This window comes from Chrysemys picta, chromosome 3, assembly GCF_011386835.1.
Source record: "Chrysemys picta bellii isolate R12L10 chromosome 3, ASM1138683v2, whole genome shotgun sequence".
Lineage (NCBI taxonomy): Eukaryota > Metazoa > Chordata > Testudines > Emydidae > Chrysemys > Chrysemys picta.
The window spans coordinates 66279834-66294090 of record NC_088793.1 but is presented as its reverse complement, the minus strand read 5'-3'; the positions used below and the strand labels follow the sequence as shown (position 1 = coordinate 66294090).

Genomic DNA, 14257 nt, shown 5'->3' with positions numbered 1-14257 from the left:
GCACATGCATATCTGACTGCATGTTTTGCCCATAGAATAGGTGAATGCTGATTTGTGGCAGTACCATAGAGAAGTGTCTGGGGGTTCTAGGAGAGCATCATAAACTGAACATGAGTCTACAGTGCTGCTACATAAAATACTAATCCAAGTTGTATTAACAGGAGTACCTCAAGTACAAGCAGCAAGGTAATTAATCTTCTCTGCTTAATGCTATTGAGCTTCAATTGGAGTACTGCATTCAGTGTTGGGTTCCAACATTTTTTTTAAAAAGAAATGAAGCTTAGAATGCTCAGAGGGCAGCTACAGAAGTGATAAATGTTGGGAAAATAAGAACTGTGATATAAAATTAAGAAAACTAGGCAAAGCTCAGTCCACAGAAAGATGACTGATGGGAGAAATGTTAATAATGAGGACAGAACAAATAGCAATGGGTTTAAGTTACAGCAAGGAAATTTTAAGTTAAATACAGTATTAAGAAAAATGTAACAACTATAAGCAATAGAAAAAACTACAAAAGAAAACAAAAAAAGCCATTATAACAAGATCAGTTGCTTAAAAATATTTTTTTAAATGTACAGGAAAGATCAGATATGCTGTACTCTTAGCAGTTAAGCATTTACTGTAGAATATTTTAACAGTAAATTTATACAAAAATATTTTTTTTACCTGAAGATCTCTTTGATCTTTCTTATTCTCCAGACTTGGGTTTTTCATAATAAACTCATTTAGAACACTAAAAAGAAAATATATTAAATTCATACTGATGATAATCTTAAAATAAAATATTGCATTATTTTAGAACAACAGGTAAAAATTCCATGACAAATTCACACGCACAGTATACATTAATTGAAACTTCAGCTACTTCCCTTTAGTTTGCTAAAATTCCAAAGGACTCATTTCCAAATATCTGAAATGTATTTTGATTGTTACGAACAATTTGTATAATTAATAGTTTTCAAGTAGATGTAACATTAGAATCCATCCAAAATATCTTCATGGAGATGGTTTTGGACAAATTAATTTGTGACTATTTGATTTAATACTTTACTACAGTATTACCACCATTTACAGAGATTGTTGCTCAGTGCTTAACACAAATGACCATATTCAGCATTTTATTTCTGAAGTTCAGCAAACTGTTTCTGGGCTGGTAATTAATCCTATTTCACATGAGAGGAAAATATAATATATACAATAAATAGTCATAAGAGTGACTTATGGAGTACATTTAGATGTTTAAAACTACTATTTAGAGGGTCCTGGTAGCTGAGGGGATTAATAGTGAGATATGGAGTTTGACATATCTAGGTCTCTTATTTAAATTTGACCATGGGTGAAAGTAACAAAAAGTCATTTTCATCTAATGGCTCTCTAGTGGCCTATCGAAAAAATGTGTTGGGAGACCTCACAAACTAGCATCACAAGTATTCATAATTACCACACAGTTGGCAGTGTCACTGAGGGAAGCTGAGAACTGGATGAAGATGGAGATAGCACTACACTCATACCAGAAGTGGTTCTTCCAGAAAAAGGTCGGAGCAATACAAGAATCAACATTTGTATATGGTCAACATTCTTCCAAGTAAGATACTGCATTCAAGATAAATCTTTGTCAAGAAGGTCTCTAGGAAATAGGAATTTTTCTCCATTCAAAACTCTAAGTAATTAAATCAAGATTTTAAACACTTGCTCTTTATATAATTTTACATTTATGGGATCACAATTTTGTTTGAAATTGTAAATATAACTGCTCACCCAAGTATGAGAAACTGCCCTGGTGCTGGAAGACTGAGCTGTATAGAGTCCTTCAGAAGAAGCAATAGTGTTGCCCAGCTGTCTACTAAGCTGGACACTGGAATCCTGCAAGATAATGACAGAGTTAAAGTGATAAAATCATGTCAAGTGTCACAGATATCCCAAATTTTCTATTCTCCCATCCTTCCTATCTGACAGCGCCAACTTTAGTGCCAATCAAAAGCACTGTTCCTGCAGGAGATCAAAATTTAGGTCCTGTCTCTCCTCTTGGTTCACATATTAATAGAGATGGAGGTGTTATGGAGGTAACATGCCGGACTCTGGAGGTAGGGGGAAGAACATTGTATTCAAAAGATACCCTCTCTGGCTAATGACTGAAGTGGTGCTGATGAGATCTGGAGGGGATGGGTCTGAGTCCAGTCTTCCTCAACTGCAGAGAGGTTTGCTGTGGGCCTTTCCAGTTAGGGAGAGAATGAAAGATAAAGGTGGAATTGAGGAACCCAGAAGATTCCCTTTTCATCTATAATATAAAGTAACACAAACCAGCTAGACCCACAAAGGAATTTAGGTGCATAATTGCCACTTTAGGCACCTAACTCCAAAATTTGGATCCTCAAAACCCCCACTCAGCTGCCCCCTTACCTTGTAGGTGCCTAAATTCCTCCTGTATTTCTGCTGGTGGGCATGCACCAAGCCACCTCACTCCTGATACCCAGATTATGCCTAAACCCCAGTGAGATACACAAACTAGGCATTCTTCTGCCTATCTCACCTGAGGGGCCTAATTTGGTAGGTGTTATCAGAGCATGGCTACCATATCAGGGCCCATTCAAAAGAGGCGTTGGTGGTAGTAGTGTGTTTATGCCCAATTACTCAGTGTTAGAGCACTCACCCAGGATCAAATCCCCATTCTGCCTGAACTCAGGTCTCCTACCTCCATGGGGAGTGCCCTAATCACTGGGATATAGGTATTCTTGGGCAGGTCTCAAGAAACTGTTGAAATTGTTCCACTTTGTATAAATAATTAGATATTAATTAAAACAGACTGGAAGAGGGGTCTTTCAGGTGAGTGACCTAACCACTGTGCTATAATCTCACGTTCTCTCTAGTCCAATGAATATTTATTTATTTACACAAAGTGGAACAGCTCCAACAGGAGAGATTGAGAGAATATCCTATAGCCCAGTGATTAGGGTACTCACTGGAGAAGTGGAAGACCTAGGTTCAAGTTCTTACTCCACAACAGGCAGAGAGGGAATTTGAGCCCAGATCCCCCATGTCCTGGGTGATGCTCTCGCCACTAAGCTATTGAATATAAGGGGGGCATCTCCACCTCTTCCTCCCCCTCCATTTTCTGCAAGAAAGGACTGACCTGGCTTAAGTGCCTAACTCTAAGAGAGGGATCATGACTATAAATCCCCAGGGAGGTGCCTCCCATTATGTGCCTAATTCCCTTTGAGGAGCAGGGCTTAGGCTCCACCTCTGTCCTCAGTATTTTCTAATGGCTAGCTTAGGCAGCTCTCCATTCAGCTTGCTGGTTTTTGTGCATCCCATTCTTAGGTGCCTAATTCTCCCCAGGCATTGTCTAGGGAGCCCGGCCACCTAACTCAGGACTGTGGATTCTACTAGGTGTCAGTGTGCCTAGAAGTCAGGCATTGCAATGTTGAGTCTAAATGGATATAGCTCAAAGATTACAAATGGAGAAAACTGTTTTCTTCTCATGTAACCTTTCGGTCTGTTGTAGTAAATCAAAGGGAGGCAGCTTTCTGTTGAGGATATAAAATGTCCAGATTCTCTTTTATAATTATCTACTGACTGATGATACAGAAAGAAAATAATAAAGGATCTACAGCCTCATTGTCTTACCTTTGAATATAAGCATAGAAAAACTGCAACATGCAGACTTCCAATGACAGATGCTTCTAGAAAGACAAGAAATCAGTGTCACCAAGAAGAAATTTACTTTTGTCTTTTTTTTTACCTCAACAAAAACAGTGGGTGTTGAACTAACTACCAGATTTCAAAAGGTAAACAAAACAGTGGATAGCATGAGGTCAAATTAAATTGCAATGCACTCAGAGAGGTGTCTGAAAACTGAGTGTCACACTTGGGCAGCAAAAATCTTAGCCCTGTAAAACCTAATGTTATTCTGAAGCGCTCTCCTCTATCCCCTCCACCCTAGCTGAATCATAGAACGCCACTGACAGGCTTCAGGCTGAGGGGCCAGAGATCACATCTAGACCTCCCTCAACTGGACAGATGATACAAGGCCTTTCAAAAGCAATAGCAAAGGAGAAAGGAATGGGGATTCCGGGGCATCCCATCATTAAAAATACCTTAGCCCCCATGAAAAAAAGAGTCACGCCTGATTAATCCTTCTAACTACTAGGATCCAAAAGAGTGCATTTTAAATCAGTATATGATACTGTACAGGTGGTACAGGTACTTTGTTAATCTGAACTTGCTTATTTTTGAAATATGAAACACAATTGATTATATGGCCTTCAGCCTTCAAATGCTGTCAATCTAGCATCTTTCACTAAATATATTTTTAAAAGGAGTGAAGTGGTTTTCTACACTCAATAGGATTAAGAAGATATTACCAGAAACAGATTTTGGTAGAGGACAGCTGTTACCAACCTACAGCACATTGGTAGCAGTTCCTTCACGACAATTTGAGTACTTATACAATTTATCACTTCTAAAATAGCATCATATGAACTAACAACAACTCTGTGATTTTCCTACCTTGTCCTTGGCTATGGCTGGAGGCTGCTTTAAAACTTCTTTTACTGTTTGTATAACAGTCTCCGTTCTCATAACACTGATAGAGCGAACTAGCTCTACCAGTAGAAGCTGTTCGTCACTGGCTGTAGGAATAACCTGGAAAAGACCAACATGTGCTATAGATTACTGTTACAGTTAATAGTTAGTGTTGTCCAGTGTAGAAGGAGTTGATGAGTAAAGGACAATGCATGAGAAGCTATGGGAAAGAAAGAAAAATAAATAAGAAAACGTGTAGGAACGAGACCTAGGTGAAATTTTTTGGACAAATAGTTTACCAAATATTCATTGACCATCACTTTCCTTTGAAGTCTCTATTTTAAATATCAGTCACTTACAATAATGGGTTTTTAAAAAATTCTATTCTAAAAAAAATGTGTGGTTATTTGAGCATGCAAACACATGCATAAACATAAATGCACTTATGAAAAGGATTTGCGTAATGTTTCATTTGACCCCAAAAATCTTAGATGATTTTTTTAAAGTAGGTTCTAAAGACAAATATTGGAATTCCAGTAAACCAGATTACAATTTATTTAAGTATCCATGTCAACTAGCAACATGCACATACCTTTGTTCTAGAAGTGTTTTTGTTTTGTCTCCTTTCATTCCATACAAATGCAATAGCAGCCATAAAGTGAACACCGTGATTCATTGATATTGGGCCCAACAATTCAAGAATCTGCTGCCTCAAATTCTGAAACACAGAAACAGAACGCGCACACATTGAAACAAAGCATCCAAACTTTATACTCTGACTGACATACCATACTGGAAAATTTCTGAGAATGATCCATCTCCTATTCTGAAATATTTGGACAGCACTTCTCTCTTGCAAATACCAGAGGCAAGCATAGACTTCTCTATGGAGTTCCAGAGCTTAGCCACGCCCCTTCTGCACTCCTTCAGATAATTGCTTCCAAAGCTGTACTGAAGCATTAAACAGATCAAACCAAATTCTTTACAGTAACTCCTTATCCAACCATATTAACTCTATGCTTGGCTTTGAAGTGGCCATCGTAGTAGCACCCAAAGGATTTATCTTGAATGGGGTGAAGTACGGGAAAAGGTCATCCTAGATATTGTCCTGAATTAATTGGGTTATAATCAAGATAAATCTTAACAGCTCTTCTCCTATCCAGCATATGACAAGTGCTCTTGAATGTTGAAGCTTCGGGCAAAACAAAACAAGAACAATCTGTGATGTATGGAAGAGTTAAACTTAGGTAACCAATTATTCTGGAGTATAAAGGATGATCTTGTCTTTGTGAAATTTGTCATCCCTTCTATAAGGAGACTGATTTAAGAGAGTCTTTTTGCCAACATGAATATGACCAGGAAGCAGGTATTTATAAAAAGACAATACAGAGAATTAGATGCAATTGGTTTCAGTGGATATGTTGTGAAAGCCTGTAGCATGGTGTCCTTTTTTTTATACATACATCAAGAAATAATATTATGTATATTAAAGTGAACAGCTATGTAGTACATAAAGTAACATGATGACTATGTGGAAATCACACTAAAATCCATGTATCATATCAGATAACCTGAATTTGTTTATAAAAACACAAAATTCCTTCAATAGCAGAAGAGTTTGAACTGACTCCAATAAATGGGCAAAGCAGGACATCAAGCATGTTACTGGAATACTTTGAAAAACTCCTCAAATACCATATTGTTCAATTCCTCCTGTCCGCCACCTACTCTTTCCAGTCGCCAGCCTATGATCTGATATGACCTCTCTCCATACAATGATGTTACTAACAGGAGGTGGATGGAGCATGGAACCTCATAAGGGTGTCAGATCAAGTGTTTATTGAAGTATATTGTGAGATTTTTGTAAAGATTTTAAACAAATATTCTATAACCTTAGAGGTATAAAATAGTATTTTAAATGGTTTATAATGTGAACACTTTCCCATCTCTCTGCTTCAACTATTTTTCATGGGTGATGTTATGTCATCAGTACAGTACTAACTGGAGAGTCATATTTTTGTCAGAACTTATACATTTTACCAAAGTAAATTGTAAACTAATTATAAACTCGCTGCCCATCCCCTCTTAGCCTGGGGACAACTCAGGTATTGCAAAAGTTGAAAGACTTTTCTAAGAAATACCGTTCAGGTAACTTTTAATGGAATACAATTAGATTCGGTTTGACAAAGGTAATCATGCACAACTCAAACCATGTTACTCCTGATGTTCTGACCTTTGTTGATCCAAGATTAATAGTGGTAACAGATGCAGCTGCTGCAGCAGTTGTTTTCTCTGAAGAATCTGCCTGGTGCAGTATGCTCCACAGCAAAGTCACGGACGACATGATCATATGAAGGATAGACAGGATTTCACTGCGTGCTTCAAGCAAGTGTTTTTGGTCAACATTAACCAAAAGCTAGAGGCATTATAAAAAACAACAACCCAGCATTAAATATCTACATACTAGCATTAGCAAAACGATATAAATTAAGAAATAACAATGTACATCTAAACATTTTACACTATGATTTTAGGATGAACATTGTCTACATAGGCTTTTGTAAGATGGTTTACCCTGTTTGTTCTGAATAACAGCAAGAAAATGAAAATCAGTATTTTTAAAATGTTTTTTCAATTCCTCTGGAATGATGTGTCTATTAATATAAATTTGTGTTTTAAGTAGCAACAGGGATCATATTCCTTTAGCAGCGTATGCTTAAACATTCTCAAATAATAAAGTAGCACCTTTAATATCTATTGTATGATGCATTGATCTCTTGAAATATATTAATCATAAAAGTGTGAGTTTTCAGAATGTATAGGGATTTACCCTACAGTCTTATATTCTGATTACAATGCATGTAGAGATTTTAGTTTGGCCAAAACTAACCAGTGTATCTTCCATACTCAATGGTCTCTGTTTACCTCTTTATTCCCAAGCATCATATAAGAAATTCAGTGTTACGATAGGCAAATATGACACTGGCATATTGAGTGGCGCTGTATGGCTGGAAGATGTTAAAGCATAGTTTCCTCGCCTATCCCCATAGACATCTGCTGATGTAGCTAGTGCTAACACAAAATCTTGACATCCCGCGGTATTTCTGACTGTATGGATTTATCAGAAGTGTTGCGGAATGTGCTTAATCCAGGACCACAGGGCTTGTAGTGACACCTTCCAGCTGATCCTGCAAGCAGATCCAGCCCAGCACGATCCTTCACAAGGCATACAAAGCAAAGGTTGTACTTATCCATGGGGTACATAGAGAACTTGGTGGGGGATATATTAAAAAAGCTATCGATTAGACTGGGGCATATTCTGAAGGTCTGAGGGTTTTTCATTATCATCTCTATGTCTACAGTGATCATATTTACCGTATATACTCGTTCATTAGCCCGTTCATTTATAAGCCGACCCCCCAGGATGGTTAGGTAAAAATAGCAAAAACTGTATGACCCTTTCATAAGCCGACCCTATATTTCAGGGGTTGGCAAACTTTGGCTCCTGGCCCATCAGGGTAAGCCACTGGCAGGTTGGGGCATTTTGTTTACCTGGAGCGTTCACAGGCACGGAGCCCCTCAGCTCCCAGTGGCCACGGTTTGCCGTTCCCAGCCAATGGGAGCTGAGGGGCTCCATGCCTGCAGATGCGCCAGGTAAACAAAACGATAATGTATTAGATATTCAATTCAACGATTTCATAGAGTTTAAAATCATCAACATTTGGTGTAGACCTGTTTTAAGCCGACCCCTGCTCTTTGATGCATCACTTTTTTATCAAAAATATTCGGCTTATGAACGAGTATATACGGTATATCTTTGTAAATGCCTTTGCAAGTGATTAACATTACTTCAGAATTAGTGCTATAATGAATACCACAACAACATTATCTACTTGCAAAGGCAGGTAATAAGTATTTTGATGGCGACTACTGAAAAGCGTTGGGGAAAGGAATAGAAAATATATATTTAAATAAAGCTAAACAGTCAACAAGAAACAGTGGTCCATTAGGTTCGGTGCCAAATGCCCAATATATAGACTATGCACCCAGCAGCAGCTACAAAATATTGTCAGAGCCAAAAGACAAGCTGCTAATATACAAAGCTTCAAGCCAGCAGGAAGAGGCACAAGAATGGACAGTCGGACAGAAAGTTTTGTTTCTAAAGAGGGTAAATCCAGGTAGCAGAGTTAGCTAGGTAGGTGAACACAGAACCCAACCATATTCAGGAACAATCAAGTGTGGCACCAATGAAAAGTTCCACAGTTGAGTTTGACTGCTGGAGCTAACCCTTTAGAATCCTGAGGTGGAGGAATTCCCACCCTTGTTCTTGTGTAGAAGCATGGACTCCAAGAATAAGGCTTTGTGACAACTGAATCTTTGGAGAATACATGCGACAATTGGAAAGTTTGATGGTCTGTGTACTTAAGGAGGCATATAATATGTTATCAATGAATAATGCTTTCTCTTATAAGAATTTTCTAAATACTAATTATTACCCCAAAATTGTTCATTATGATTTAAATATATTGAATATTTTCCCCACAAGCCCTTCAAACTTAAATTCAGAGCAAATTCAACATTACAAGCATTCTGAATGTAGACCACGCACTCTAATTTAACAAATATGACATAAGAAGCCTCTCAGATGCTTGACTAAGTTTACCTGATGATACTGTGTAGATGGATCAAGTAGACAGTAATGAATTATTGTTGTGATGCCTTCTAACAGGGTAAGAATCATATCTGGTGGAGTAATTGATGCCATCCAAAGAGGCCTAAAATGCAACATTGAGTTTGTTGTGAATTTGCTCCACACAGCTAAAGAAACATTTAAATATATGATCAAATTTGCAAAAAGAAAAAAAGGATATACATGCCTGCTACTGGATAATCCTGTTTCATATTTATACTGCTGAATTAAATTATCCAAATTCCTGCAAAGCTGGAGGGTCACAGAAACTACCACTCTTTGTAGAACTTTTCCCATGTAAGGCAGAGTAGAAGTGATTAGGCTAATCCACTGGGGGTGCATTTTACAGGCACAGTGTTGGTGTAAAGCCCTTATTACTGCACAGAGAAACATGCCTTGAGAGGTTATTGGCTGGGAGTGTAAATACTGAAGTGAAGTCATTGGCTGCTGTGGGTTAATCTGCTCCAAGTCAGCAATGACAAATTCAAAGCCTGTTTCATTCTCCTCAGGCACAGTCATTACTCTATGCTCTAAGACAATTAGTCGCTGAAGCACTTTTAAGAGCTGTGACTGTAGCGTACTGCCACTGTCAAATTCATCCTCAGAAAAGTTGATAAGGCTGTCTTCAGAGAAACCTTCTTCAATAACAACCATGTTTTTACCAGCTACCTTTTCACTGTGCCATTTCTGTGCACTAAAGATAGAAGACAGCAAACAGTGCAGGATCACTTTCTGAACCTTGCATTTGGATAACATGTCTGAAATAAAGCTAGGAAAGCCCTTTGCAGAACTTTCTATTACTTTTGCCAATTCAGAAAAGAGAAGTGTCAAAATTTCAATGCTCATCATCTGCATATTGCGGTTTCCTATTAGATCTTGTGGGGTTACCTTGACATGAGTTGGATAGTGGCTCCTCATATAGTATAAACATAGAGAGATAAGAATTTCTATGTACATAGAACTCCTAAAGTTATGGTTAGAGTCCACTGGAATGTGACTATAGAAGTCTTTGCCCATAACAGATATTCGATGCCTGGCTAAAAGATTCTGAAGCAAGGACAGCTGAGGAGTGTATACATTGTTGACACTGGTAGTAGAGATGGCATTTACAAAAGCAGAAGGATTTGTTTTCAAGATTGCTTTGATTGCAGAAAAAGCATATAATGTTCTTGAGGAGTCATATAACTGGAGATAAAGCAACACATGTTGATATAATGGATGAATGTTAAAGCTGGGAGATTTTCGTATTCCTGGAGATCCCACATCACTCTCTATTTCTGAAATTTCTCCCTCTCCACAGCTGTACCAATTCTCTAAATCAAGACCATCACTAAAGAAAATACTGGTTTGTTTAAGCTTTTCTGTTTGTGCTTTTTTCTTGTCTTCATCTTTCCTTCTGGCTATTTTCACTTTGGGCTTTGCTCCTGGTTGCTTACCAGCCTCTTTAACAATAGTTTCTTTTTCTGACATTTTTTCTGGTAGTTTTCCTTTGAAGCTGAACTGAATACTACTGTGACTTCTTTGTCCAGATTTTACACCTGTTGAACTGAAAGTAAGGTCAGAGGGGGCCTGAGGGCTTACTCCAATACAAGGTGATGAATCCGTTAGTCTTTCAAGTCCAATCTCAGTCGAAGCAGATAATAACTGAGAACTGTCATCACCAAACAAACAGTTCTGGCTGCTTTGAATATGTTGATCTTCACTTTTAGAAACCTCCTCAGAATGATCTAAAGTATTGAATTTAGATGAAACATCATCGGGATGCAGATTATGTTTAACTGATTCGGTCTCCTCTCCAAGACCACTTACTACCTTACATATCAAGTCAATAACCACCTGTTGCACAATTTCATCAGGTGAGTCTTCTCGCAATATCTGAGAACTATTCTGAGCACTGAGGCTTTCTGCCTCCACCTCATAGCTCAGGTTGTCTCCAGCAGATGACTGTGAACAGCCAGAGTCAGAACTCTGGAGTATTTCTATCTGATGATCGGGAAGGTCAAAATCGGACACCACCATTGGAATAGTCTCACTGCTAGTACTTAACAAGGAAAGTCTGTCACTCAAAGGGTTGACTGTGAGACTGAAGTTCTCCATTTCATCCATGATAAGTTGTTTTTCATTGTTTTCTTTAGGTGTAATGAGTTGTCCTTGGCTTACAGGCATATGAGAAAATGCTTAAAAAAGAAATCACAAAAAATAGTTATGGCCTATGAATAGTTTTTCTTTAGATTTATTTTGAACTTGAGATATAAGCAGAAATAATAAAAACTTACATTTAAATACAATTATTATACTTTGCACCTTTCATCCTGAAAGATCGTAAAGCAACTTAAATGTCCATTTACTAACTGTATAAAGCAGAGCTTCACCCATCAATTAAAGGACGAATAGGATAGCTTCAACCACTTCTAAAGTGAATAGGGATGACTGTTTAACAGCACAAAGCAAGTCTAAACCCCTGGTCTTTAGAGAGAGAGACGGAGGTCTCCGACTGAGAGAGGTTACTCCTTAGAAGCCTGAAACCTCAAGTGGATGCCCTCAAGGAAGTGTAGAGGTGGAGGTGAAAGGTGCAGTTAACCCTGAAACTGTGACTTGTACAAGGGAAAAATTGTTTTAACTGTACTCCAAGTATTTGGCATGCTGCAGAGTTGAACCCACAGAGAAATTTTCACTGAGACTAAAAAAACTTTTGGAAAGAGAATATAATTACTATGAGGGTCCTAAATGCTGGCAGTTCTGAAAATTATTTAATATGCAAATCACACAGTGTGTTTCTTCTGCCATCTGTTTCATGTTATATGGATAAAAATACATAAAATATTATATATACTTAAATTAATAAAATGTTAGTTAATAAGAATTTTTTGAGGGGGTTCAATTGTACTTACCATCACCACAGCTAAATTTTTGCATGAAGTGCTTTTCAGTTTCTTCTTCAGGGCAGTGAGGAGTCTTATTCCAGTAGCACTCAGCCTGAACTCGTTGCACAGAAACTCGCTGTGTTTTTGGATGGAGTAGCAGTAGAAGCAAAGGTTCAAGTACTCTTGCAATGTCATGTCTTTGTAGTACTTGGTTTAACCATGCTTGCCCCACTGACCAAGTAGACCCATCTAAGCTGTTAAGACTGTCCAGCATGATGAACAAAGACCTGGGGGAAAAAACCCAGGAAAAAATCTAACATGTTGCTACAACACAATATAATCTATTTTAATCTAATCTACATTAAACTTCAATATTTGTCCACTGTCAATGAGCTTTCTTTGCTTTTTTTATCTCCATATGCAAGTGTACCTCCTCTCTTTCACTCAAAATAATTATCAAGCAACAACTATCTTTAATATACTAACCTTTCATATATGCATGAGGAATGTTGAGATGTGTAAATCAAACTCTACTCAGATTTTCAAAAAATATATTGCTCTCTAAATTTGCACGGATTTGATTGCAATGATTCTTTATAACCTATGTATTGAGCAATAGTAACATATTAGTTTTGTTCAGATGAGTATCCCAGGACATACTTCCTACAGCTTGTTTCACATAAGTGGCATTTTGTTTGGAATCAGTGAGAAGCTCTGTTTCAAATTTTGCATCCAAAAGTGAAATTTACATATTCTAGCACAACAGAAAAGGAGACAGAAAGAGCTAACAGTAAAGACAGATCAAAATAATAGAGGAATTCTCATTTACTGTGTTTGTACAGCATGTAGCACAATGAAGCCCTAACTTGGTTGCCCTTTAGGTGACACTGCAATATAAATAAGAGCAACAATTTTAAAAATCTGTAAATGAGGTTGCAGAGAAAATAAAATTATTATTCATTATCTACAAGTGTTATCCTCAAGGACTGAGAACAGAAATACAGCATACTTGACAATAACACTCTTCCTATTTTCATCATTTTCTCCCTTTCATATCTTAGGTCTTGAGAGCCCTGTCCAGGGGAGAAAATTAACAGCTGCCTTACTTCTTAGTTAATACATCAAGTAGCCCCTAATCATCTTTAACATTTTTATGCCATTCTGTGGTACATATTCATCAGCTTTTCTACTGTGTGCACAGAATTTACCATCTTCTCTTCAGCAATGAGTAACAGAGGTAGCTCCAAAAGAAATGCAAGATGAAATCCAACACTTCATTGTGCTGTCCCACAGTTGTAGGTAAAGGGTACAATATTCAAATTAATTTTTTTTCATCACATTCACACAAAGACACTGTGTGTATGAGCACAATCCTAGCTGAGAAAGGTGAGGCTAGTGATGGGGGTCTGGTGAGAAAATTTTTGAACACAGATTTAAACATCTGAAACTCTGAAATTTACCAAAATTAATGGTGAATTTGGTAGGGCCCTAATGATAACCAACCTGTCAAAGGAACGGCCAAAGGAAGACGACTTGTTAATATGAAGGTCCCTTGTGAGATGCCAAAGCACTGCAAATTTTGCATGAGCTTCCATCCTTCTTTTCTGTAAAACAAAACATAGGTTAGATCGAATTGACTATCATTCCCCCAGTGAAAGGAAAGCTAGACAAGAATGTAAATTATTATATTAAAATATCATTACAAACACATTAAAAGAATCACTAATTTCAGTTCACTGTGCAGTCAATTCTATTTATTTGAATGCTTAAAAAGACACTACCATGTTTTTAGACCCATAAGTGTAATTATCTTGAAAGGTGTTTATTTGCCCCCTTACTGAGCTTGGTTTTTTAATTTCCCAAGTTTAAGATGAAAAGGAATTCATGTTACCAACATCTTTTTATTGATTTTAGAAAATAAGGAGTAAATATGACAGGTTCCCAATGTTTCAGAATATTCCAATCCCAATAAAATATAAGTAAATAAGTACACAATAAAAAAATAAGAACATCCTATTAATATTTGGTCAGCAGATGAACACTATGAAGAAATGGAAACATGTTTTTAGTCAGATTCTACATTTTCTCACTTTTAGCTAAAGATGGTTCTTTATTACCAATCCTGAGAGGCAAGAATAGATTCTCATTGCAAAAACAAACAAACAAACAAACAAAAAAACAC

General features: G+C 37.3%; 1 protein-coding gene across 29 annotated transcripts in view; it reads right to left on the bottom strand.

The window, feature by feature from the left end:
• DOP1A (DOP1 leucine zipper like protein A) overlaps positions 1–14257 on the bottom strand; it is a 101503-nt gene that overhangs the window by 20376 nt on the left and 66870 nt on the right. For all 29 annotated transcript variants that reach the window (XR_010599512.1, XR_010599513.1, XR_010599514.1 and 26 more), the window contains 10 exons: positions 13579–13679; positions 12103–12362; positions 9399–11388; positions 9185–9296; positions 6755–6937; positions 5114–5239; positions 4507–4641; positions 3625–3680; positions 1759–1863; positions 667–733 (listed from right to left, as the gene is read on the bottom strand). Coding sequence is in view for 23 of the 29 variants with exons in the window: in XM_042847449.2 (XP_042703383.2) it covers positions 667–733; positions 1759–1863; positions 3625–3680; positions 4507–4641; positions 5114–5239; positions 6755–6937; positions 9185–9296; positions 9399–11388; positions 12103–12362; positions 13579–13679 (3135 nt within the window). In the remaining 6 variants the exon portion in view is untranslated. The remainder of the gene's footprint in view (positions 1–666; positions 734–1758; positions 1864–3624; positions 3681–4506; positions 4642–5113; positions 5240–6754; positions 6938–9184; positions 9297–9398; positions 11389–12102; positions 12363–13578; positions 13680–14257) is intronic.